The sequence below is a fragment of the Drosophila rhopaloa genome, unplaced genomic scaffold (genome assembly GCF_018152115.1).
Source record: "Drosophila rhopaloa isolate 14029-0021.01 unplaced genomic scaffold, ASM1815211v1 contig_178, whole genome shotgun sequence".
NCBI classification, from domain to species: Eukaryota; Metazoa; Arthropoda; class Insecta; order Diptera; family Drosophilidae; genus Drosophila; species Drosophila rhopaloa.
Genome location: NW_025335059.1, coordinates 2,436,524 through 2,464,111, shown reverse-complemented (window position 1 = coordinate 2,464,111; position 27,588 = coordinate 2,436,524). Strand labels below are relative to the sequence as shown.

At 39.7% G+C, this 27,588-nt stretch overlaps 1 protein-coding gene across 4 annotated transcripts in view; it reads left to right on the top strand.

Annotated features, from left to right (window-relative positions):
- Nucleotides 1-25: 25 nt before the first annotated feature.
- LOC108037332 (Down syndrome cell adhesion molecule-like protein Dscam2) overlaps nt 26-27,588 on the top strand; it is a 34,947-nt gene continuing 7,384 nt past the window's right edge. The window contains exons 1-25 of one of the 4 annotated variants that reach the window (XM_044459112.1): nt 26-88; nt 1,684-1,827; nt 8,125-8,391; nt 9,094-9,313; nt 12,379-12,521; nt 14,212-14,373; nt 14,622-14,771; nt 15,095-15,215; nt 16,625-16,742; nt 17,203-17,426; nt 18,940-19,067; nt 19,158-19,258; nt 19,690-19,894; nt 21,806-21,937; nt 22,010-22,159; nt 22,251-22,396; nt 22,743-22,878; nt 23,161-23,280; nt 23,926-24,078; nt 24,138-24,660; nt 25,015-25,225; nt 25,573-25,828; nt 25,910-26,053; nt 26,909-27,217; nt 27,293-27,448. In XM_044459112.1, the coding sequence (XP_044315047.1) occupies nt 8,352-8,391; nt 9,094-9,313; nt 12,379-12,521; nt 14,212-14,373; nt 14,622-14,771; nt 15,095-15,215; nt 16,625-16,742; nt 17,203-17,426; nt 18,940-19,067; nt 19,158-19,258; nt 19,690-19,894; nt 21,806-21,937; nt 22,010-22,159; nt 22,251-22,396; nt 22,743-22,878; nt 23,161-23,280; nt 23,926-24,078; nt 24,138-24,660; nt 25,015-25,225; nt 25,573-25,828; nt 25,910-26,053; nt 26,909-27,217; nt 27,293-27,448 (4,048 nt within the window). In that variant the 5' untranslated portion in view covers nt 26-88; nt 1,684-1,827; nt 8,125-8,351. Of the gene's footprint in view, nt 89-1,516; nt 1,828-8,124; nt 8,392-9,093; nt 9,314-12,378; nt 12,522-14,211; nt 14,374-14,621; nt 14,772-15,094; nt 15,216-16,624; nt 16,743-17,202; nt 17,427-18,939; nt 19,068-19,157; nt 19,259-19,689; nt 19,895-21,805; nt 22,160-22,250; nt 22,397-22,742; nt 22,879-23,160; nt 23,281-23,925; nt 24,079-24,137; nt 24,661-25,014; nt 25,226-25,572; nt 25,829-25,909; nt 26,054-26,908; nt 27,218-27,292; nt 27,449-27,588 lie in introns of those variants that run through there. The other 3 variants (XM_044459111.1, XM_044459110.1, XM_044459113.1) reach the window with 3 other exon arrangements.

The window sequence follows — 27,588 nt, the reverse complement described above, 5'->3', positions numbered from 1 at the left end:
TTTCAGGATTCAGTCATTGCCGGCGTTTCGAACTGTTTGGACGTGTCAAGCGGACGAAATCGGGATATCGCAACTATAGTTGCCAGTGGTAGTGTTCTAGTATTAGTTAAGCATCGGCACACACACAAGGATAAACTATCCAGCGAGTGTGCGTGTGTGTTAGGCACTATTTGGGGATTTAATGGAAAAAGCATTAATGGATGCTGCCTCGGGGAGTGACTATAGTGCCAACGGTGATAGTGGCCAGTGCACGGATGTGTGTGGGCCAGTGTGTGTGGGCATAAAGGGATAAGTGCACAGAGAGAAAGCTGATAATTAATTTAGACCAATTAATTTTAAGACCAAAAGCCAATTATACTTAACAAATTTTACAAAAATCCATTTTGACTTAAAATCATTAAAAATATCGTCTGAAACTAGTTATGTCTACGTAATACTCCTCCTGAGAAATAGCTAAACTACAAAAATTAATTTAGACAAAAAAATCCTTTCGAGTCCTTTAAAAAAATGTATATTTTTAGACTTAAAAATTTAGGCAATCTGTTTCTTGATACCCTTTAAAATTACATATATTTTTTGAGACCAAAATTTATGATTTTATATTAACACAAATTATCTCCTAATTTATTTTGTTCTTTAAAGTTTGTATGTGAAGAATTAAAGTTAATTTAAAGTATAATTATTAGACTAGAAAGCAGAAAAATTGAATGTGATGTTAAAAATTAACCAAGTTTAAATTAAAAAGCTATTGGATTTTGAGTTTATTGAGCTCGCTTTTCGCCATTCTCTCAGTGCACACATCAATGTTTCGGCGTCTGTGAGATTTAACTGTGTATGTGTGGCGCTGCCTAAAACTATGCATCGCAATTTTAGAGCTGACATTTTGTTTGTTCGCCCCTATATGTGTTATATGTGCGTGTGAGTGGTGTTTGGTTTTATCGTGGATTTTACTGACTTCACGGGTTATTTGTCCGCACGAATGTGTTCATAAAAAATGTAACAAAAGTGGATTTTCGCTGGGCCCCCAGAAACGCTTACTCTTTGTGTGCACACGGGGTCCTAACATCCTAACGGAAGCGGAAACGGAAGCTACTGGTGCATACACAACACTCACACCCAAACCCACACCCACACACAAACACAAAAAGGACCCCTGGCAAGTGGATAAAGTAAATTGAATAAAAGGTGAAATAATTTGAGCGCTAAGCAGGCCGAATGTTGGCTAATGGAAAAGTGTGAAAAAGGTTGGCCAAGTGAACCCCGTAAAAAGACGGGAAAAGAAAAGCCCGGGAAAAACACCGACGAAAATATTTTCGTTGGGAAAAATGCAAATGTAGCGGTGACTTTTTGCGGGAATTTATGGAGCGGCAAATTGAATCGAATGGCCATCGAGCTGTCAGCGATGACGTGCCGTGAAGCATGTGCTGTGCGATTATCAAAGTGTGATAAAAGTGCGGCAACAATGGCCAAAAGAAAGGCGGAGAAAGTCCCAAAGGAGAAAAAAGAGAATCCAGAATCGTTGCCCAGTCACAAGTCCATAAAAATTTACCGTCTATGCACTGCGTATAATTTATGGCCGCGATTCGTTCTCTTTTCTCCAACGCCTTTCTTTTTTTGCGGACCACCTTTTGGCAATTGTTGAATGCAGCCGCAAAATATGCCATGATTTTTTTCGCCATCTAGCATGTGTTAGCTGCCAGACATATGTGTTAGTGTTCCGGGCAAGCTGCCAAAAATAATAAAATCACATTCCTATGCCAGACGACTCCACATAAGCGGCGGATCCTGCAGCCAGGACGAAGGATTTCGGAACTGCAAGATAACGAGGTAATTTCACTGAATGATTCGCCGTTTTCGGTGCTTGTTTGTTGCTTAGTCTAAGCAAATTGAGTTGCCCGCTTGGCCAACAAAAATTGGTTTTTTTGGTTTTGTTTTCTCCCATTTCTGGTTTTTGCTTCTGGGATCCGGAAAGCTGTTGAATTATGCATTGCCCGGAGATAAGCTGGAAATGTTGCACAAGGCTGCCAATTTCAGTTCGACTGGCCATCGGGGGCCATGGCTGTGGGGTGTCCATTAAATTTTAATCTCAGAAAATATTTGTATGCAACGGGTGCGGCTGTGAAGCCAATCTTGAAGAGTAACCCGAGATAGCGAGCGCACAAAGGAACAGGAATGTGGTCAAGGGAAAAATTTACATTTTATTGGAATTCTATTCGATTCGGTTGAGTTTCACAAAAACCCCACCTTTATCCCATTTTTCTGAGTGCTACTGCACTTTGCTATTCTGTTCTGATACTAGTTTGGCTTTGAAAAGTTCTTAAGGCTTTTAAACATTCTCAGTGGGACAATGTGTGAACATTTTTGTAAAGCATATTTCACACGTATAAAAAGAATAATAAACTTAGTGCTGGTAATACACTTTTAACCTATTTGCCTCTAGCGTAAGGGTTTTACGTTTAATACATTTTTAACTCTTTTTATATTTTTTAGCATAGGCAAATTGTCTTTGAAGGTGTTTTTTTAAAAAAGAACAAGATTTTAACTCTCTATCCAGTCCACTGAACTTTCTAGAAGACATAATTGACGCTGTCATTACAGCTGTATTTAGCGGTCGCATTACGTTTTTATGTCTTCCACATTCACGCTAAATTACTTCCTCGTTTGACACCTCCAACTGCTATCAAGCGGAAAATATTAAAGAGTTGTGAGCAGAGTTCGCTTGCAGCGGTTGTACCAATTAAATTTATTTGTTAGACAAGCCAGCGATGTCACCGCCATGGCCAACGTCCTCGCAATACACTCAAGTCAACTTTATTCATAATACCAACAAGAACCCCACACTGAACGACAGCAACATCAGTATACAGGAAAAAAATCTTTATTTGTAAAAATTATTAATAATATATTTCTTTAGAAGTGAAAAGTCAAAAACTTGATTGTTTTATTATTTGTTTAGAAATGTATTATTCGCAGATATATATATTATAGTATTGATATAAATTGAAAAGCATTATCGAAATTATATTTACTTAACTGGACCTTCCTACCTGACTATCTTATCTCTTCAAAATACTAGAATCTTTTTTTCTTATAAAATATATATATTTTATAAAAAAAATCATAAGAAATTTTTAACTGTGCAGCAACAGCGACCAAACAAAGGCACTCGAAAGCGCCAGAGGGCCAGGAACAAAGATAGAGCTCAGCCCAGCAAGCTCGGGGGTTTGTCAATGTGACAATGCAGCATCGCTGAACCGTTGGCTTTGGAACCCTCGCAGATATATGTATCTGTAGAATCCGGATCCAATGGGACGGTTGCAACGGCAGGCGGCGAACAATAGAAAGTTGCCATGGCAGAAAAAATATGCGCGCCCATTACATTTTGTTGCCGTACCTCATTCTTCTTGTTGCCCTTCTAGACAACCGCTGTTGTGCCCGAATTGATGTTATATAAAAGGTGGCCAAACATTTGTAGGGACACGCGATACAGGGGACAGGGATGGGGCAATTTGAATGGGTCGGGCAGGGCGAAATGTTATTAGGTGGCTCGTCGCCTTTGCATTTCCGGTGGCCCATCCTCGATACCAATGCTTCAATACAGTGAAATAAATCTTGAGAAAATTCATTCTTGTAAATTCTTTAATGAATTAGTAACTTTAATTGGAAGAATGTTCTTATTTGTAACTATAAGTTTCTTATTGGTTGAAAGATACAAAGTTACTTTATGATGAGTTGCAGCCTTTTTATTTAAAATGGTTTTCTGATCTTAGACTTTCAAAAAGAAACATGAACTGAAAATATGTTTTTTCTAAAAAAACTCTTTGGAATAAAAATATTGTTTAATAATTAAAACCACTTTGAATTTAAAATATCTTGTGTTCATTCATTAATTTTATAAATGAAATTTTTTTTGATTTAGAGTTCTTTGTTGTATGAAAATAAGTAACCCTTTATCAAAGTAACTGGCATACGATTGAATATCCAGTTCTAAAAGTGGTTTACTTATAAGTTGCAAAATAGTTTGTAAAATTGACAAGTGACTTAGATTTATTTTAGGTGTAGTCTTAGCCTCATTTCAGTTCGGTTCATCCTGAACTATCGTTCAGGTCGGGAGTACATTGTTCCAGTGTCCGTTTTGTTTCGTAGCCGTAGCCGAGCTATAGCTCTGGCCATTTACGAGTACTCGGTCCGCGACGGATGCTCTTTGACTTGCGGCCCAAACCTTTGTTGGCTATAACCAAAGAGTTGCACTTCAGTCTGGGCGAGTGCAAATGGATCCATTGTTCCGGGTATTTCGCATTAGGCCGGAGCTACGGGACCCAGAAGTGGGTGCTGCCAACAGGAAATTGCTGGGGCTGCGGCTTTAAGTCGCCTTTAAACCGCCCGGCTGACAGGATGTCGGGCATATAAATTGCCAGGCTGTCAACCAGCGCTAAACGCAAACACATCCGCCCCAAAGTGCTGCGAATATGTACTATAATGTTCGTATATGCAACACCTTTTGCATGCAAGAACAAAAAGAAAACAAACATTGCAGGTGACGAGAGTTAAAACGATTCAACAGCTCCTTCTCAAAGCAAGAAAAATTATATTGCTTAACGCCTGAACTACGGGCACCACCCCTTTTCGCCCACCCACCTCTCACGCCCACTCCTTTTCACCGGATAAGGGCGTGGCAGCGGCGGATGCAGCAACGTTTAACCTCAGCCAGGACATGAGAGAGCCACTGAACAAAATAACACACCACCTCTGTATAAAATTGAATGGGAGCTATTTAACATGCAATTATTGTATTTTATAAGTTGATTTTAACGGAATTTATAAATTCCCTTCACATTGGTTAAATATGTATAAGTTTTACCCAAAATATTATTTTTTTTGAGTGTCTTTTGTGTAAAATAACAATTCCGAGATTCTTAGGAGGTTACCACAGGTTGACAATTATTATTGCTTCAAGTAATTATATTTCCCCATTAAACTATAAATTAAAGTTACTATTACTAAACTCCCGTTTTGAGATCGCACTTTTTTCCCTCAGTGTTTTTGGGATCAGGGGGTGATTTTCGCTCGACTGCCTCGGCAACACATGAAGGCATGACCATGTTGCCTTTGAATTGTTGCCGTCGCTATTGCTTTTGCTGTTTGTTGTGGCGTTCCGCACTTAAAGCCTTTCACGCCACACAAATCCTGTAGTGGGGAAAAAAGGTGAGAAATAAAAAATGAAAACATCCACTCGTGAGCTCAAGGTGCATGCTGAGCAAAGGACTCCCAAGGAGTATCCGTTGCATTGGATAGCTGCAGCAAGGGAGGTGGCCTGTTTTCGGGGATTCCATTGTGCAGGATTGATTGCCCTGCTACGAATTGTTTCCACGTTGGCGGAGATGAACCTAATGTACGAAATGGTTAAGTTCAATGGACGACGAATAATGAGCCTTTTATCACCTAATTGGAGGGAGTAAAGAAAAATTTCAGCAGTTTTCAGATTAAATTCTAAGAACAGTTTGCAAACCTACCTTTTATATGGGCTTCTCGAATTTTAACCAAATTGTATGTGTTAAAATAAAACGTTTTTATTAGGTTCCCGGGATAATACTTTAAGCTCTATTTAATAAAAATCGGGCTTATTAAGAGACCAAAATTATATTTCAAAGAATTTTTTTAAATAATATTGTTAGTCATTGATCCCGTCATTAATAAAAGTGTAAGTAAGTTATAAAAAGTAATTAAAGGTTTCCCTAAAGAGTGGTGTTTGCAAAGCATTAAAATTTGGTCACAATTTATTGAAAAATTGGTTGAAAATAAATTATTTTATTTATTTATGTGCCTTTTCCGAAACCAACTACAAGCACTTTAAGCTCAAAAAGCCCGTTACACAGTGTTTTATTCATTGTCAATTAGGGAAATGTTGGTGGCAACCAGCTAGTCATAAAATAACGCCGAATTCCCCCGGATTATCAAACCAAATAAACAGTTATTATAAGCAACGCCACACATCACACCAAAATAAATAAACAAGAGCTCAAAAGCGCCAAGCGGCAACACCCAGTTATAAAAAGCTTATATAATCCAGAGTGACACAACTAAAGCGGTGTCCACATATTTAGTGTCAAATTTGCTGACAGTTAGCAGTTATGACACCCGACACACAAGCCAAAGTAATCGCTTTGCGAGAGCGCAGGACGAGGGGCGCAGGATGCGGCTTGTATCCTGTCAGCTGAAGCTGGCCCACCTCCGCCGGCAAAAAGGATCCCGAAGTCAGACAGTTGGACGGGACAAAGGCGTGGAAAATAAAAACTCATTAAAAATGAAAGAGCTAACACCCACACGCAGCCTTTCCCTTCCCACTGTGTGTTAGCTTGCAAGGACTAAGGACGCTGAGGACGATGCCGTCCAAGTGCTGAGCAAAGAAACGAATTGCTCGTGGCAAATCGCTCAACAAAAGACGCTGCCAGAATAAACAAATCATTTTAAATTCTCAATTAAATGCAAACACAGAGATGCCTCCGCCCATATGTGCCGGCTGAAAAGGTGTCAAGTTGCAAACATTAAAAGAACTCTTCAGTGTGACCCTCACCGCCCACTTTTTCGCCCCCTGTTTGTCCTTCGCACACACCAGCCCCGAAAATACAGACAGAAAATTATGATTTATCTTAGAGAATTGGGTTTTTAAAAGCAAGACAACATTATTGAATCTTGAAATATGATAAATCTCCCAATAATTACATTTCTTAATAGACCGTGATTAAACTTGTTGTTTGATGAAAATCATTTCAAACATTTTCCTCTTTGTGTGTATGTTTCATTAATATATTTATTTTTATATATAATCGCATATATTTTATAATTTTTGAGCTAGTTTTAATATAGATACCTGTACTTACTTTCAGTTTTAGCTATTTTTTTCGCATTAAATAAATTTTTCTAATTTTTGCGTAATTATAAAATGTAAAAATGCCTAATAGAACACGAAACATGGAGTTTTTAAATGCCTAAATCGACTTTAATTTTCTTTCACTGTAGAATCCAAAGCCTGTCGATTGTGTGTAATGGGTGTCATGATGATGTTTATTTAGTCGCTAAGCTAAGTGCCCGACTGACTAAGGAGACGAGAAAATCGAGATGGGCGGCAAAGGATTCTGCCGAGCTTTTTCACTCGGCTGTTCAACTCCTGGTTCTCGACCTCAAAACATGTTTATGTCTTCTTCATTGTAGTCGGCAGCTCGTGCAAGGGGAAAACTTGGCCGGGGCCATGCCAAATAAAATTTAATGATGGCAAAAGTCATTCATTTCGTATGCTCGCTCATAAATACTCGTTAAATGTATTTGCCAAGAGCTCTACAGCAATGTAAAAGCAGGATGTGTTCGGGATGTGTGTATTCAGTATGTGAAGGTTGCTTCTCTTGGGGTATTACCAGAATAGGAGCCCCCAATTCAGAGAACTGATGTTGATTTCTCGCCTCTGTCGGCCTGTGTTGTCGAGTTTCGGGCATATTTATATAGCACTTTGTGTATTCTGTATTTCAAATTGTTGTAATTGTCCTTTGGATTGTTTACGCAGCTCCGGCAGCAACCCGCTGAAAAGCTTATAAAATTGACATCGAAAATAATTTGAACTTCACATGCACAATGTTTAAAGTTATACATAGAAAAATGTTTGAAATAGTTAAAATAAATAAAACGCAAAATAATCGCTTATTCATGTAGATTATATAGAAATGTGAATGAAATGTTTTCAGAGAATATAAACATTTTTGTTGATTAAATTATTATTTTTGTATTATTGACTTAAAGTTTCCTTATTTTTTTTAAAAGGAAACAAAATTAAATGCCATTTTGAATATGCAATGTACATAAACAAAACTTCTGTTTTAGAAATAAAACACACTATAGCAAAAGTACTTCAAACCTTTAGTTACATACATACCGAAGTTATACATAAAAGAAATCCCTTTGACCGTATTTATTTTAATTTGAGTCCATGCGGATTTATAATTGCTAAACTAACCTTTTTTTCTTTAAAAATGCAAAGTTTTACATTTTTGGCAGCAAAACAATAGAAAGGAAAACATTTTCATAATGCATATGTAAATTAAACTGTTGGCTTTCGTCTTCTATGCATTTCAGGTGGCTGAACATCAGAAACGACTGAACATTTTCAAATAGAAACAGAAATAATAACAGCAGCAAGGGGCTTAAACAAAAGCCAAACATAAGCAAAGCCACACAGAAAGAGCAGTATATGTTCATATTGGAAAAACAAACAATCCGGATACAAGAAGAAGCTGCTGGAAAAATAAACGAAACTAAATTAAATTTTCTACAGGCCACACATTGAATTTTCATGCAACGAAATGAGTTTATTAGAGCCTCCTTGTCTAGTCTTGGGAAAAGGTAAGTTTCGAAGCTGTAGTACCTCATATTATTTAATTTTATTCAATTGAGTATTTTAATACCATAAGGAATTTTTTTAAAAATATTTTCTAGGGATTTAGACATATCCCAATTTTTATAAATATACTTTTTCAAAAGGTTTTAACTATTCCATTTGAAATAATTAAATATCAAGTAAATATTTAAAGGTCTTAAGAACTAAAATATTTTTTTCTTTAAGGTTTTGTATATTTTTATTAAGGTATAAAAAATATGCAAAATTAACTAACAAAGTGGGTTTATTCTAGTCTTCTTAATTTAAGTATCACTTTTGGTAACTATGTTTTTATGGTTGCTCCAGCTGCTGAAAGAGCTGGCAGCCTGTAGCCTTCAGCCAGTCACAAACGAATAGCATAGACTGTGTAAATATATGAAAAAAGTTGACTGTGGGCTGTAGCCGGTAAACCGCTGCCCAAGTGGCTCGGCTCAGAAGTCAAGTGCTGCCTAAATGTGAGTCTGAATCTGCACCAAGCGTTCGCTGGCGGCGGGGCGGATGAAACCGAATCCAAATTAACCGCATTTATGAGTTGCACTCGAGTTGCACAAAATACACACATTCAGAGTCTGTAAAATGCCGGCAGCTGTGGCGGCATTAAAGTTTTAAACAAACTATATAGCGACGACAATGTTGGTAATTAACCTGCTACATTTTCCCATTTTTAGCGCTGCTTTTGGGAGCGTTGCTGCTGGCAGTGCTTGCCACACCCCTTTTGGCCACAAGCGGCTTACGGGTGCCCACATTCCTGCTGGAACCCGCTCCCCGGCTGCTCTTCGGCAACGACACGGGCGCCCAGGTGAGCTGCACCGCCCACGGCACTCCGCCGCCCCTCGTGTCCTGGGTCCTGCGCGACGGATCACTCGCCACCCAGGTGCCGGGCCTCAGGTAAGTTCCTGCGGTGTCCCCAACAATGCACTTGGGTAGTAATAAGCGGATGTCCACAGCACACTGGGAAAAAAGTGTCCCGCTCTGTATGCTTAATATTTTGGGGTGCGTCGTCATTTAGAATTTTCACTGCAATTAAAAAATTTTTTTTCTTCGTAATAATATTTGAAATAATATTTGTGGTATTTAAAAAAGTGTTTCATCGAAAAAGGACTTGAAAGGACTTTAAAAAATGGCCTAATGCCCTTCAACAAAACTTAACTGGGTATATTTTTGACGACTGATTTTTATTTAATTGATGCCATATATAGGAATAAGTGCCTATAATATTTTCCAAGTGTACCTGTTATTGTTGGGAGTTGGCGCCCATAAGTATGTGTCGTGTGGCTTCCGTCGGCGGTTTCGGAAGTCACATTGCTGCGGCTTCAGTTTTGCGGGTTGCATTAAAGTTATTTCCCGAATTGCTTCGTTTTAATTGACATTGCGCAAAGACACCGACGCGAAAAGCTGTGAAAATCAATGTTAACAGACGAAGCAAGCTCCCAAACTCCTCCTACATCCCCTTGATCACTCTGCGATTTTTGTGGCCACAATTTCAATGGAAATGCTTGAAAGGCAGAAATAACAACAATGCGGGGGAGGCAGACAAAAGACGCGCTTTTGGTTTTGTTGCTCGAAAAGGCCAAAGAAATTACACAAAAGTAATGCAACCAAGTTGCAGACACAGCAATACTCATATACATTTGTGGATAGCATAATAGCAGTAAACAAGCTTTTTGTAGAATGTTACACCAAAATAAAGTCTATTTTTTTCCATTTTGGACTTATATTTTCGCAGAAGAGTAAATAAAGTAAACAGGTTAGAATTTTATTTAAATAATTTTAATTATCAAGAATAGAATAGTATCCTTTGGAACAAGATAACATAAATGGAATAGAATAAAGCTTCTTACCTTCTTAGTGCTAATAACTTGTCCCCAACTGTCTATACCTCACGTGGCTTTTTTCTATTTATTTCGTCTGTGGGTGACATGTGTGCGAGCATTTAAAATATTAAAAAACGCAGTCTTTGCCGCATGACAAGTTGAATGCGAATGTACACACGCCTTTAGCATTAATCAAAGCGAGTACATTAGTGGCTCACACAAGTAAGGCCATAATTTGCGGTTATGTTGTTGGAAACCATTAGTCGGAACTCAACAAAATTAACGCACTTTGCAAACATACTGCAGGTATTTGCATATATGCAACCGTTTGTTTGGTTTAGAGCTCTGTTAACAAATTGCTGTTGATCCATTGTCTGTGCTCTTAAACGGATTATTATATAACGAGAAAAAATAATAAAAAAATATATTGAAATAACAGGAAACATATAAAGTAGATAAATCGTAAAAATAGCGCACTTGTTATGGCACGACCCGAAAATAAATACGGAGATAAAAATGTATAAACTCACGGCGCCGTTCACATATGGCAACAAATTTACTAAAAGAATTTTTATGTTTCGCAAAATGAAATGTCATTTCAAATACGTGATCTCGCACACATACCCACGGTCGTAAGCCGGGGATTCAAAACGACTATACGAGTGTATATATGTCGACGACTGTCAGTCTGGCAGACCCGAAAAAAAAGTGTGCACAAAACTCAGTTGCGATGGCAGTGCATAGAAATGAAACAAAATTTATTTTAAGCTACTAAAGAGCATGGTTGAGTTCAAGTGACGAGTATATAGGACGTGTACTTATCTACTGCACCGACGGACGGATGGACTGACTCCGGAAAATGGAAAACTGACAGGGATCACGGAGCTCGGAGCCATTTTTTTTTGCTGGGCTCCATGCAAAGGCAAACGCAATAGACGTAAACAAATTGCTGGCACTTAAACATTTTTGAAAACAGCGCTTGATGAAGTTTTCTCTTTTTCGGTTGATGTTGGCTCGCTTGTTGTCCTCGGCATCAGCATTCAGTATGCCACATCAGACCAAGCCAAGCCAAAATCCCATCTAGTTGCACAGGAAAAATGATGATAGATTATGATAATCGCTTGAAAAAAAGGCTAGCTTACTAATTCGGCATTAATCATTATTCTTAGATCACAATAAGATATGTTATATTGGTAAACTTCATCCTTTTTTTTTTGAAAATTTAAACTGTTTACTTATATTTTTAAAGAGATAAATGAAAACGTTAATTGCTTTTTATCATTTATAATCTTTTTGGGGAAATGTTTCATCAGAAAACAAGATAAGTTGAAAAGGTATCCCTGGATTTTTTAAGTGCACTCATCGTTGTCTCATAGCTTGTTAGCCCCAACTGCAACTGGAGTTGAGATGATTAGCGGTACTGAGACTGCAACTGCATTTGGACTGTGGAGGAGGGCCGGAATGTGGAGATTCTGACTTATGTGATGGGAGGTTGATGGGCTGTTGTTTGGACTGATCCACAGCCACAGAGCTAATCAAATGCATTAAAGCCCTGAGGGGACTTAAATTTTGATTCTGCAACTCATGTTAGCTAACGTTCCGATTTAGGAACAAGCTAGTAAGCATGTGAAGCTTGTCGAAAACTAAACATTTAATAAGATTTTGAAAAGGATTTTGAATTTTAATTCCTTATTAATTCTGTCGTTAAGTGAGATTATCTATTGTACATATTTTGTAACTATACTTTTTTAAAATACATAAATAATAAATAGTTTAATACACAGTTTTTTGTATAGCCTGCTTTATTAAAAGACAGTTTTTTCAAGAACATATTTTTTGTTATGAAAGGATAGAAGCTTAGGCCGTTTCACATCATTTAAGATCAACATGCCCCCAGGCATTAAGCTTATTGCATTTTTATGTAAATTCACACTTTTCGCCCCTTGTACTTTCTGGTACAAAATACTCGCCAGCAAATGGTAGCCACTTTGCTGTCGCTTTTGTGAAGCAAATTTGTGCTCCACGTTCGCCATACCCAAATGCAAATAAATAAATAAATATGCAGAAGAAACCCCGAAAGAATGCGCCCACTAAAATATTGCATTTCGGCGTTCGCCGGCGATGCTTTTGTACTTGCAGGAAAATATCAGGCAACGGCACACTGCACTTCCCACCGTTTCTGGCGCAATATTATCGCACGGATGTGCACGAGGCCACCTACAGATGTCGGGCGAGCAACGAGGCGGGCACCGTCCTGAGTCGCAATGTTCAGGTGCAGGCAGGTGAGTGTTTCCTGCTATAGTACATCTACGGGATAGGTCCTAGTACGGGCGGAGTGCCAAAGTAGCTGGCCGTTGGCGAGGAGTGCAGAATGCGCTGCCACCATTAACATTACTTACTACAGTTTCGATTTGAGGAGAGCAGTGCTGCCAACTATGGATTACCAAAAGAAGAAGTTAAAATTATAATACGTCTTTCACAAGAATTGCTAATTGTCTTACTGCACAGTAAAAATAAAACCTTTATCGGTTTTATAACATTTATATATATTTAACATTTTTAACATTTTCTAAAAAAAATTATTTTTAAAACGTTAATTTAATTTTTGATAATTAATAATTCATTTGAAAATTTTTAAAATTTTTACAAACAAGCCAATCTGTGGTTCTATACTTTTTTACTCCCTATACACTATAAGAAATTTTCGGCTACGATAATTTAAGTTGATCTAGAAATTTTAAAAATAATTTAAGCCCGATTTGGCTGGATACCAGCCAAGTTGGCAACACTGCCGAAGCAAAGAGATAGTGGTCCGCATTATGTTGACAACATTTTGAAGCTGCTCACGTTCGTTGTGCTGGCATTCTTTACGATTCTGCTTTCTGGCAGCCCTTGGGATGTCACCTGTGCGCCACTTTTCCACCCCTTCTATTCCACTTCATATAACATTAATATCCTGTGAATCTCCTGCCAACTCTCGAGCAGTGATCGATGCGACAGACTTGACCAGCTGCAAATTTCTAGGGGCTCTGAAATTAACTTAATTATTTTATGCACTCACTGTGTGCACTGCCTCTTAACGCTTGACCTCGAAAGCGGGGCACTTCGGTCGTATTTGTACAGCCTGGCCTTAAGCAAACACAATCCCCTTCCCCATAATCCCCGGCAGCCCACAGTGAAAATACCAACGTTTCATGATAGTCGCTTAAAATCTCATTCAATATTTACACTTTGCATTTTCCATGTGTATCATCTGTGTCACTCCGTTTTCCACTCGCTGGAGCACTTCTTCCTTCGAGTATTTTGGCTGCTCTTCAACTTCCGCTTTGCATGTCATTTTAAGCAATTTCATTCATTTAAACGGCAGCCATTCTGCATTGTGCCCCGTTTATTGGGCCCAGTTCCATCGAGGCTGCCAGCCAAGGATTGTGCTGCCCGAAAGCGTTTTATGCGCTCATCTGTATGCGCAGTTTGCGACGGCGAGCAGACAGCAGCGTTTGTTGACTTTTATTCCCCAGTCCTGCACTCACAGCTGCGGTCAAATTAATAGCAGCACAGGTTCGAATTTGGTAATGGTGTCACACATACAGCCACTTAATATCAGCCTTACCTAGCAGTTGCTAACACAAATAGTTTTATGGTGGTATGTTAAAACTTTAAAGACCATTAATATAATGAGGGTCGTTTAATATTGGTAACATATTCACTATATTTGTTGCCAGAGGGCCCATGAAACAAAGATTGCCAAAGTCTATTATTATTACAATATATAATAAATATTTATATGTTAAAACTTGAAATTATTACAAGTGGAAATAACAGATTTTTATATAGTTTTACAAAATAATTTTTGTTATTCTTTTTAATTACTATTATTATTACGACTGCAATTGTAATTTCCGGCCAGTTTTTCTCTGGTTTCTGTTGCCAGTTCTGAACCGCTTCGTTTTCTTTTTGCCCTCGCTCTTTTAGTGGTGCGTCGTCAATTCCATGTGCACGTGGAAAACACTGAAGTCTATTTGGGAAATTCGGCGTTGATTAAGTGCGCCATTCCCGAATATGTGCGTCCCTATGTGCGCGTGGCCAGTTGGCATCGAGGCGAGGAGATACTGCTGCCGGATCTGTCGGATGTCGGTGAGTGTTGCCACATTTTAACAGGCGGGGGAGTTTATCGGTAGCTGAAATTTATGTGCCAACGATTCCTTTTTGTTGCTCGCTGGCAATGAAGCTGCAGTTTTTCTGCAGCGTTCAGGTCGGGTCCCACAGGGCGGATGACATTTATTGGCGAATATTGCGTATACGCGGCATGTGCCGCGCAGCAAGCTTTGATTTTTCCTTTGCACTTGTCATTTGTGTGACCTGAGTTTATGATTTTCTAACAGCGGGTCGCTATGTGGTCCTGGCCGCCTCCGGGGATCTCTATGTGCGGTCCGTTCGGTCCGAGGATGGTCTGATGAAGTTCAGCTGCCTGGTGACAAATACACTGAATGGCGAACGGCAGCGCAGCGATGCGGTAATGCTTCAGGTCAAAGGTAAAGAAATTTCATCTAATAACCTTAATAGTATTCTAACCTAAATAAATGGATTGCACAATTTTATGATTTCACTTTTCGCTTATTAATATGAATCCTCATAAAATTCAATGGTACGAAAAATGATTTAAAATTCAGTACATACAAATATTTATAAATTTGTTCATTTTTGAATTAATTAACCCACAGTCCCAATTTATCGAATATGAATTCTGTTATCAATTTAATTATAACTTTTAACTTGTTTAATTATAATAAATAATATATTGGAGCCACATTTTAATAATGATTTTTCCCCTTCCTAATGTTTCGTACTTTCCCAGAGCTTAGCAAGAATCTGGCGCCTCGCACCACCCAAAAACCGGTGATGGAGATTCACGTGGAGCGTGGCAACGATGTTCATCTGCCGTGCAATATCCAGGGCAATCCATTCCCCATATTTACGTGAGTTAACCGAGTTTCAGGCCACACAGCCTGGTTTGTTTTGTGTGGTACGGGGGTATCTGTATCTAAGTATCTAAGCAGCTGGCAATAAAATAACATCACGAGGTTCCGGGTTGGAGATTATAGACAGCCCTTAAGTGCATTCGAATGTTTGCCTGGGGATGCTGGCTTTATTGCATATTAGGGACTGTTGTTTTAGTGCTAATTAGGTGACTCTACGGGCGCAAGGAAGCCATGTGCTAATACCAAAAAAAGAAAACAAACTAATAAAGGCACAGACTGGAAAGCCAATCGACAGACACACATGGTCTTCGAGTAACTTAATCATCTTGTTTACCCACTCACAAAGGATCGGCTTACAGAAGTCAACACTTTACTGGCCAAACAATAAAAAGCAATTTTGGCTCAAGAAAGTTCGGCCAATAACACATATCAAGTAACCCCCTAGCTTCAGCTCTTCACAGATAATTAGCAAAATAAAACAGTTAGCAGGGCCCCCTATAGGGTAGCATAATTTAACAGTCCGTTTCACTTAGCATGGCTTATTAAAATTTCATGCAGTTCTAAACACTTGAAGCGCCCCTCACGAATTTCTAAACGTGTATATGTAGAGGACACATTTGCGACAAGGACGCAGACAGCTGAAAAACACAAAACAAACATGCTAAGAGCAAAGTTCCCGATGGCAAAAAATAAACGCTGGGCCAGACAAGAAAAGTGCCTGGAATATTTTACAAGGGGAACGCATTTCCCAACTGATTACTATAAACGCTGGAGCAGTGCGATAATTTGGTTTTCAGCACAAATATAAGCGTGGTTGTGGCTAGAATAACAAAATAAGTTTCCTGGTTTTATTGATTTCGTGTGTGATTCTGTAACTGATTGAGTTTCCAGTTTGTGTTTGCCAAATAAAGAGCTTGTGCCTAATACAGAACGCTTAGAAGGTCAACTATTCTTCTCAGTAAACAGCAATGAATTTAATTTTGTATACGAAATAAACATGATTTATTTGTCTAGACTACATATTGTACACCCTTTGAAAGTATTATTTTAAATGGAAACCATATAGATTCATTGAATTTTCTTTTCATTTTTTAATAGCCACATATAATTGCGATTTTCAACGAATTTTTCATGAACATGTTTGCAGTGAACATTTCTTTGGGGATGCTTCAATAAATTCTGTTTGTACGGGAGGAGAGTAAAAATTTAATTTTCTGCATAAAATGTAGTGAGTCTGAATAAATAAAATTAATTTATTGATTTGTGTGTGCCGGCATGTGATAAAGATACTCTGTGCAGTTTCAGTTCGTTCAGGAGCAACCTAAATTTAAATCAATAAAGAGTTTGTGCCTTTAACAGAAGGCTTTGCCAACCATCTTTACATATATATGCTCTCTGATTTATAGCTGGTATCGTGTTTCCGACTCGGCAGCCCTCTATCCCATACCCTCGTCACAAAGAGTGATACTTTCGCGCACATTGCTGCTCATCAAAAATGCTGACGAACGCGATGCGGGCAAGTGGGTAAGTAACCGTCAAACTGCCAACCGCTGGGAATCTGTATATATGCCTTGCTACAAAGTACAGAATACAGTCGAATTTCCAAGAGACAAATATTCACTAGCTCGAAAAAATTATGTGAAAAATAAATTTTTTATTAACTTTAGCTAAACGTAAAGTTTAAACCTTGTCAGGAGAATTTATATATAATATAATATAAATATGCCTTAATATAGTCTTTTAGTTCAATAGTTTTTCTCCTTTTAAAACCGAAAAAAATTTAAGTATAATATATATAATATATTTATATTAATGTGTAAATTTGCAAAAAAAGGTTATGAGTAATTTTGTAATACTAGTAACTATTCAATACTATGCTTTAACGAGTAACATTATTTTGTGTAGAAGTTCGACTGTAAATGGGGGATTTCCCCTGGCAAAAAATTCGAGCAACTGGCACTAACTGCCCTCACTCTCGTTGCAGATTTGCCAGGCCTCGAATCAGTTTGGGGAGCAGCGCATAGAGATTCGACTCAGTGTCAATTCGTATGTGTCCGTGCATATATTGCCGCAAGTTCAAATTGTCAATTCGGGCGGAACGGCAAATTTCAATTGTACGACAACGGGTTCAGCGATCGATGCCATCGACTGGCTGCACAACGGCAAACCGCTGCAGGCGAATAATGCACTCACCACCGGCAGGGATAAGTAAGTATAGCCGGAGCCCAAAAATATATCTGGTATTGGGATTGGACGGACGGATGGGCGGGGAATTGACGGGGGAATGGAAACTCCCGGTGGGGATTGTGTGAAATAGGAACAAGCGGCAGAGACAGACAGGCATGCAACATTGTATTGCCGATTTCGATTTTTATCAGTTTCGCCAGTTGCGAAAAGCCTTCCGACCCAACTGCAAAATATGAAAAAATGGAAAACAAACAAGAGCGGGAAAAAATCCATAGATTACACTCCGCTGTTGTTAGGGCATTTCGGCTGGCGAAAATGTTTTATTGTTACTGTTATTATTATTACTATTGATGAACGTGGCTGGCAACGAGCGAGGGATTTTTGTATTTTTATTGTATCCCCTTTAACCGCCGTTCAGATTTCAGTTCAGTTCATTTCAGTTGATTGTTTAAAAGCTTTGCCCTGTTTGGTCAGAAAACCGAAACCGAAAAAAATGGGTATAAGGTCAGTGCTCAAAAGACTTTGATTGTTGGCACTGAAAATGCAGCTGCATAAATATTTGTGTACAGTTTTGTGTCGATTGGTTTTGCAATTAGTTTATAGCACATCTTGCAGCTGCCGAGGCAAAGGTGGATATTATTATTTTTAATTAAGCAAACCGCCCACAGATTCTCCCCGCCTAATGTATGCAAATCCCCGACTCGCATTGCTTACCTAGGCCTCTGGGAAATCCTTTGCTTTGTGCATATTTTCGCCCGAATGGCCTGGACACATCTTGATAATTTAATGCAAATTACACGAAATCAGCATAATACGTTGGCCGGGCCCAGGGCCAAAGCAAAACCGAAGGCAAACTAAATTCACACGCAAAATTTGTACAGCAGCAGCAGCTGGCAAACAATCCGGCAAAAACAAACATCGCATGCTCTCTACGCATATACATATATATCTATACCTATATACCTATATACCTATAGCTCTGTCTACATATGTAAATATATGGGCATGGCCAGCTGTTGGCCAAGGAAAATCGCCCAAAGGATAAGAATGCGAAATGCGAATGGGTAATGGGAGACCGAGCGAATCAGCATTACAAATCAAGCAGAAATTTTTATGCTTATGCTAATAAAATAAATAACAAATTTCGCATGAATGAGCCAAAGGCTACGACAAACACAAAAGCGCACAAATATCCTTTGCACTTGAAGAAAACAAAATTAAATTTACATAAGGAGATAAACTTGATTTCTAACAAAGAAAAAGATCTAGATATTTTACCTTGGCTAAGAAAAATTATTTAAGGCTAGGAAATACAAAATATATAAATAGAGAATTGAGGGTGTTAGTTTCTCTCAGTGCACACATGTGCCTGTTTTGGAGTGGGTTTATGGCAAATTGTGGGACCCGCTTCCCCATTTGTGCAACGTTGTCAGTTTTCAGCAGTTAAAGTTTGCTTGCCAAGCTCGGCATTTTTAACACTTTTTCTTGTTTGCCTTTCTTAACCCCGGCGTTAACCCCTGTTCGCCCCGGGCAGCATACGGTTCCTGTCGAAGAGCTCGCTGCTGGTGCAAAATGTCGGACGACGCGACCGCGGCGTCTATCAGTGTCTCGTGGAAAATCAACGCGCCAGTGCCCAGGCGATGGCTGAGCTGAAGTTGGGCGGTGAGTTGACATCGATGTGCATAGTTTATGAGCCGGAGTTTTGGCATTTATCAAGGGCTCCGCAACCCCCTTTTTCTCGTTATTTCGCAGACACTGTGCCGGAATTGATTTACACCTTCATTGAGCAGAACGTGCGTCCCGGGCCATTAATATCGCTTAAGTGCTCCGCCAGCGGCTCACCGCCACCGCAAGTGAGTAAAACCCACTTGCAAATGCTTTATTGGCCTTATTAAGCATTATAATAGCGAACAAACAAACACTGAACAAACAAATATAAAACTGCGATTTTTTTATTTTATTGCTTTAAAATAATATTTTAATATTTAGATTATATGTATATGTCCTTATCTTTCGATAAATATACAATTACAATTTTTTAAAATTATATTATTATTATAATTATTATATTCTATAATAATTGTTCTTCAATTTGGCAAACTCTTTTAAAGTAGTGATTATGTTCTTTGTTAACCTCGAAATAAAAACAGAGCTAATCTTAATGATTTTCTCTAAGTGCAAGCACACACACTGAGACCCCCATTAAGCTCTGAAATTATTGCCTACTTCTAGGAGGCAACTCTTCGTGCTGTTATTGATTTTTGCGGTGTCCTTCTCATTGCAGTTCGCCTGGCTGCTGGACTCGCAGCCCATCATGGACGTATCGCTGCATCATCGGTTTGCGATCGGGCAATTTGTCGATATGTCCGGCGATGTGATAAGCCATTTAAATATCTCGCACGTGCGACCCGACGACGGGGGTCTCTACAAGTGCGTGGCCAGCAACTCGATGGGCAGCGTTCTGCACTCGGCCAGGTTGAATGTTTACGGTAAGTTGATAAATTGGCTCGGAAAATCAATTACCCACACCCGGGCACCTTAATTGTGTACCACAAATGGGTTTCTGTGTCCGTTTTGTTATCGCGCCGCCAAAAGCCGTCTTTTGTGTGCAGGCCAAACAATGCAAATCACAAAAGACGCTGACTCAGGGCCGCAAATTTCGCTACCAGAGAAGCTACAAAATCGGCAATCGAAACGGCAGCTGATTGGAAATAACGCCAAGGCAACGAAACAAAAACATCGCTGTGAAAGGAGTGCAGGATATGGGGAAAATAACTCCGCTATTCAGCGGAAAAAAGCTTGGCTGCGAGTCAAAGAAAATCTCCTGAGGCAACGACATCGGGAAAAGCAACAAGAAAGACGATGACGATGTTGCTTTCATTCCAATCATGCCACACGATAGGCAGCCCACAGAAACACTGTGGAAGATGGGTATTACAATTTTCCAAAATATGATAATTTAGAGAAAAAATATTGTTTGAATTTTGCTGATCTCTTATGCCCAAATCAAACATAGTAATATTCATTTTTAAGGGTCGCTATTGAATGATTTACATCTCAAATTAAGATTTTTTGTCAGTGAACCAAAGACGTTTCCAACAAGATAGACAGTGTGAATTGTCTGGCGAATGCCTGAGTTTCTGGCAGGATAATCAATGTCACATCGGTGTATAAACTGTGCAAATATAAAAATGTCAACCACCGAGAGTGCCCTTCTTTTTTCATCCCATATCAGAAATATCCTCTTGACTGCTGAGCTTTTGAGTATTGTAAGCAGTTCCAAAAGCGTAATCTTAATGTGTTAATAATGCATAAGCGAATGGATGTGTGACAGATATAAATCATACGCCCTGTATGCCGAATGATTGATGATGCAGCACAGGCAGCTTGAGTCCCTGTGTGCGTATACTTGATATTTAAGTGGGCGTGCGTATTGATGATAAATGATGATGTTTTGAATGCTGCCCTGCAGCCAAGAGGTTTGAGCTGATTCAAATTGAAAATCAAATTAGGAACGGCCAGTCGCTGAAGATGTAGGGAAAATGTTATTGAGTGAATGAAATTATCAGAGGGAATGAGGTAAATATCCAATTTTAATCTTCTGTGGCGGTCTTGCAATAGTCCTTTTGGCGCTGTCGGTTTTCCTCATCCTTCTGAACGCCTTTTGCCGGGATAATAATGACAAAATGATTTCGATTATGAGCAGATCTAGCCAATACGCCTATCCCACGCCCTACTCACACACACATGCAACGGCCTATTGAGGACTGATGAAGCCGCAGGCTTTGGTTCGCCTGTTTAATTATGAATATTGCAATTTATGCAACGCATTCAACCATGCAACGAGTTGCATTAGCAGCACTAAAAATGCACAGGCACACACACACAGTCTTGCGGCCGCATCTGCACTTTATGCATTAACGTCGCATGTGTGCCAAACGAATATAATTGGAATTATTCAGCATTCGTACCGTATTCCCGCCTAATTGCATTTTGTAACTAATTTAATAAATTTCACAATGCCCCCAAATAAGCAAAAACACGCAAATAATAACTAGGGTCCTAAATCATCAAACAAGATGACTGTAAATATTATATCTCTTTTCCGAGCAATGGAAAATGGAGCAACTTTTGTAAATAAATTACGAATTAATTTGGATTTATTTCCACGTTTCTTAATTGCTAATAAAATTGGGCCAATTATTAATGAATTTGACCAATAATTATTAAATTTCTTCGTCGATATTTATATAAAATGTGTATTACAAGTGCTTATTTAAAATTATTAAAGTTTATTTTATTAAAGTACACTTGTTAAATAAATATGTCAATTAAATAGAATGTGATTGATTTATTGATTTATTTAATATTTTATGTTTTCTCTTCATACTTATTTGCAGGACCTCCATATGTGAGAGCCATTGGACCGATTAAAGCCGTTGCCGGCGAGGATATAATTGTGCACTGTCCGTTTGCCGGTTATCCCATCGACCAAATTAGATGGGAGAAGGCGCATCAGGAATTGACAACGAGTAAGACAAATTGCAGGGGGGTTATCACGGATCCCGAGGGCCTAACACATTATTGTCCAACCACAAAACCAGGCAACCACTACGAACTGGCTTCGGTGGCCGACGGAGGGCAGCTGGTCATCAAGAATGTGGAGCCGGGTCGGGATCAAGGGATATACACGTGCATCGTGAGGAGTCGAGCGGGGGAGGAGGCTCGCAGGGACATGCAGCTGAATGTGAACAGTAAGTAGAGGGGACTGTCTTTGTCTCTTTTATTTTGCTCCTTTCGAGCGACATTAACGTCTGCCGCCCCGTCGTCTAATCGCTCATCAAGGTCCGCCCGTCATCGAGCCCTTCAAGTTCCCCAAGAACCTGCAGGAGGGCGGACGGGCCCAAATCACCTGTGCGGTCTCCTCCGGCGACATGCCCATCTACTTCAGCTGGAAGAAGGACGACAGCTCCATCCCGAGCAGTTTGCAGGTAAGCCCGTCACTCCAAAGTGCAACGAAAAAGTTTGTTTTTTTTTGTCCTTGCCATTCTTACGATACCGGGTATCTTTTACCGAATGTTGCATGTTGTATTTGTGAAGTAGAAAGTTTCCAGAATTTTTAAAGGGGTTAACGACTAAAGCATTTTATATGAATGCCTCCGTACTTTCTTTTACGTTCGGTTTAGCTTAAAGCGTTGTACCTAAATATGATTTATTTATTCTCCACAGTTATCTTTACTTGATACTTATTCCTAGTCAGACTCCAAGCTAGCGGGTAACCAAAAGTCGATACTGTCAATAATGCCCGTCTTTCTTGTGTTTCTTTCAATTTACAAGATTACCGAGAAGAAGGAGGAGTTCTATTCGCTGCTGGTCTTTAAGGATATCAGTGCGAAGCACAGTGGCAAGTACACCTGCTATGCCAGCAACGCCGCTGCCAAGGTGAACTACACGGCTGAGCTGCAGGTGCGAGGTGAGTGGGCGGGAATTCCGAATTCCGGATGGGATGGAATGCGATGCGATGGGATTGGATGCTGGGTGTGTGTGTGTGTCTATTGAAGCGGAGCGCTGCTGTTTCAAAATAAATCACACAGGATTTGTGCGCCGTTGGCTGCGAAGTTTGCCTTTTTTGGGACTACAAAACAAAGATACACATGCACACGGGTCGAGAGTTGTTAATTTTGTTGCCGTTTTCGTTGTTCTCCATTCCATTCCGTTCGTTACGCATTCGCCCTGTGGCCCGGTCACGTTTCAGTGGCTCCTCGCTGGAGCTACGAGCCCATGGATACGGCCATTATGCTGGGCAACACAATATCGATAAATTGCGAGGCGGAAGGATATCCGATTCCAGCTATTACCTGGTTCAAAGGGCAGGGTAAGTTTGCCAATCCCAATCCCTCAGCTGGTCTGGGATTTCGATGCACAGTTCATTAAAGTACCTGTGGGTTCAATGGGTTAAGGGGGTGTTGTCCCTTTTCACCGCCCACTTGAGCTTATCAATTAACATTTAGAGACTTTGACTTACAATAAAATTGGGCTAGGAAAAAAAAGAAAAATAATATAGATTTTACACACTTCAATTGTAAATTAAATAATTGTGTTGCTTAAAAACTATATGTACTGTAAGAAAAGTTATTAGCCTAGATGTGCAGTTTTGGACACTTTCTGCAAGCCTTTTTTTTATTTCAAAAGGAGTAACATCATAAATATTACGAAAAATACAAACGAAATTGAAAACACAGATTTTTAGAGAATTAATACAGAATCATTAAGAAGTACGCCGCTTTAAAATCGGATGTCTGTAAGAAAAGTTATAAGCTAAAAGTAAGTTTAAAAAGTTTAAAAGTGTCAAATATACTTTTCTGCAAATACATTTTTCGAAAATTTGGAAATTGCTTTAATTATTTGAATATTTTTTGTATTAAAAACGAAGTGTAAAAATAGTTTTATAAAGCTATTAAAAGGCTAAACTTGAAAAGTTTTTGTTTTGATGTTTTATATGTTTGATTTCTCTGTGCAGGCAAAGGGTCGAAGGACTTTAAGCCCCTGAGTATGCGTAATCACTCACTGCTGTTAAATCTGGCAACGGATAATGATGAGGGCTATTATATGTGTCAGGCCACCAATGAAATCGGGACAGGTCTTAAAAAAACAATTCGAATCAATGTGAATGGTAATGGAATCACCATATTGGGAAAAAGTAAGGTATAATAATAAAATCTGTCCATTTAGAACCCGCCCGTTTCGAACAGTCCGCCCGAAATGTCAGCTCCCGCCGCAACGATCCCGTGACCTTGGATTGCCATGCCAAGGGCGACGAACCCATCACAATTGGCTGGACCCAGAACAATGGACGCATCGATCTGAATAACTATCGCTTTAGCATAGCCGAGATGAAAACGGAGAAGGGTGTGGACTCTCATCTAACCATTGGTCACTCGGATCGCCACGACTCCGGGGTGTACCGATGTATAGCAGAGAATCCTTATGGACGAGCGGAGCAGATCGTTTTCCTGGCGGTGCAGGAGCGACCAGATACACCCTCAAATCTGGACCTCTTCGAGGTCGGTTCGCGTACAGTGAAGCTTAGCTGGCGGCGACCCTTCGACGGCAACTCACCGGTGCTTAGCTATCTGGTGCAGTATCAGGCTCTCAAATACCTCCAATCGCATGGGACTTCGGGTGCGGGAGGAGGGGATTGGAATGGACAGAACGTCATCAACGTCAGCTTGCCATCGACAAGCATTAGTCGCAGGTATGTGGGGACCTCTATGTACACAGACAAAAATATTTACACCAGGTTTTCATTGATTAGTACGTTTTTGTAAATAAAAGTTATACTTGCTAAACCCTCGTAAAATTTATTTTAAAAATATCTTCATTGTCCTTTAAAAGGGCCTCATTTATTCCCGAATCCTTCTTACAAGGTAGAAATGTACATTATTCAAAACAGATATTTAAAAAGTCAATAATTATAATAATAAATTATATCATATTGAAATAAATCACGCAGATATTATTGCATATATTTTCATACAAAAGTAAAAGTGAAATATGATGACATTTATATCAATGTTTTTCGCTGTTTCTCGTTTGCCTTGTGGGACAGCTATGACAGCGACCTGCGGGAGAGCGCCATTGTGGCGGGTCTGACCCCAGCGACCACCTTCCTGATTCGCATGCAGGCCATTAACGAGATCGAGCGGAGTGCTTACACCGAGGCCATTGTGCTCAAGACCCAGGAGGAGGCGCCCACCGAGGCCCCGTCGAATGTCCAGGTGCAGACGGGCGGCGAAAGCGAACTGATTGTCACCTGGCAGGTGAGTGTCGTTCCAATTAATACACTTAAGAAATATATATTTTCTTTCAAGCAAAAAACTCATGATATAAGACTACCTACATATACATATTGCATAACAATTCGTTAAGTACAGACGAGTTCTTAGCTCATATGACATTGTAGAATAGGGTATATGCGTTCTTACCCCATAACTTAATTTTATTTAGATTTTAACTAATTTTAATTGTTTTGAGAACGCTGATTCGCCAGTTTTTACATATTGAATTGAAAATTAAAGTAAAAATTTATGACTTAATTTTTACTAGCAAGAAATCCAATCAAATAGTTATTACCTAATAAACTTTTGTGTGCAACGATTAATTGCAGATCCCGCCGCGTGAGTCTTGGAACGGGGAGCTCATCGGGTACACAGTAAACTGCAGCGAGGAGAAGCAGAACATAAACTTCATCAGCGTGGTGAACAACTCGCTGAAATCAACGATTGTCAGCGGATGGGCGACCACCAAGGCGACTTTGAGGAGTCTTCGCAAGTACACCCGCTATGCGGTCACAATCCGGGCGATGAATAGCTTTGGTTCCGGTCCGTGGAGTGCGGCCATCTTCGGAACGACGGCCGAGGGAGGTGAGTGGAGCAGCTAATGAGCCCGATTCGCAGGCAGGATATCTTGCAATACGCGCCATGTGTACCTCAATCTTTTCCCAGTTCCCGAGGCAGCGCCCCAGAACGTCAACTGCACCGCCCTGTCGTCGCAGAGTCTGAAGATTTCGTGGATGGAGCCACCGCTCCAGTTCCACGGCGGCATCATACAGGGCTATAAAATTTTATATCGCCCGATTGTGCATCAAAGTGAGTATATGATGCACGCACAGTTGCGGTCAAGACCATAGCATTGAAAAGATTCAAACCAGACTAGATTTTATTAAATATTTCTGTTTATTTACTTACTTTAGTTTTTTAGTAAAGCAAATTTATGTTACTTTAAAGCGTAATTTTAAAATGAGTTTAACAAAATACTATTTCAAATTGTGGGTGCTATTATTTTAGCCACCACAGTATGCCCCCACTTACTCCAGCTGCGTCAGTTTGCAGTTGGCACTTTATGACGCTGATTTTGTTGATATTGCCAGAGCCTGAGAGCGCTGTGCAAACAGCTATAGATATGATATCCAGGCAGCAGGATGTGCCAGGATGAAGTGGTCGGAGGGCAAAGGAAGTGAGTGAGTTGCTCAACTTTATTGGTTTTGGCGTAGGGTTCAATGGGTTGGTGCTGTGGCCCATTGATGAGACTGCAAGTTGTTGATTTTGGCACTGATTTTTCAAATCTCATCAAATCAATAACACCAACTGACTCTGCATTGAAGCGGTGTGTTCGTTTGAATTAAGAAAGTTGCAAATACATCATATATGTTTTAAAGCTAAGAAGCTTGTGTTTGCAGTTAGTATATCAATTATTATGCGAAGCTTGCAATTTATTCAGAGCTTATATGAATAAAAATATAATCACATATAAGTTTTTTTATATTTATCACAAAATATCAGTTGGTTACCAATTATATTTATGCACAGTATTACATACAAGTTTTGTAAAACCTACATAGTTAAATTTACTCTACGATACATTGAGAGAATAGTTGAACTATATAATTTTGATTGTAAGACTTATTCTAATTTTTTCCCCTTAATTTGTGCTATTTTTTCCAGTTGATTTCCCCGCCAAACTGGAGATCAAGCGCACCTCGAACCTGGAGACCTACCTGCATACGCTGCACAAGGCCAGCAACTACTCCATCCGGGTGCTGGCCTACACGGCCACTGGAGATGGCTTGGCCAGTCATCCACTTTTCTGCCAGACGGACGACGACGTGCCCGATGCACCGGCGTCCATTAAGGCAGCAGCCCTGACGGCAGATTCGATTTTGATTTCATGGCTCACGCCGAAAAATCGCAACGGGATCATTTCGCACTACACGGTTTATGCGAGGGAGGCGGGTCGCAAGGGCCAGGCCAAAAGTGAGTATACAAAAAATGGCGCCCAACGGGGGGCATTGAAACGTATATGGTCATTTAATTTTTTTGTCGGTTCAGCTCACATGGTGCGTGTCGACGAGAACGGGTATCCGGTGATATTCGAGGCACGCAGCCTGGCCGAGAATCAAATGTACGAGTTCTGGGTGTCGGCGTCCACATCCGTGGGCGAAGGTGAGCCCACATCTGTGATCGCCCAGGCCACCAATACGCGAGGTAAGCAGAAGCCAGACAAACGCAATACACACAAAAATATTTGTACGAGTACACTAGAAAAAGACTGGCAGAAATTGTAAAATAATAATTCAGAAAATTAAAGAATAGTTAACAAAATAGATAGAAACTTCTATAAATAA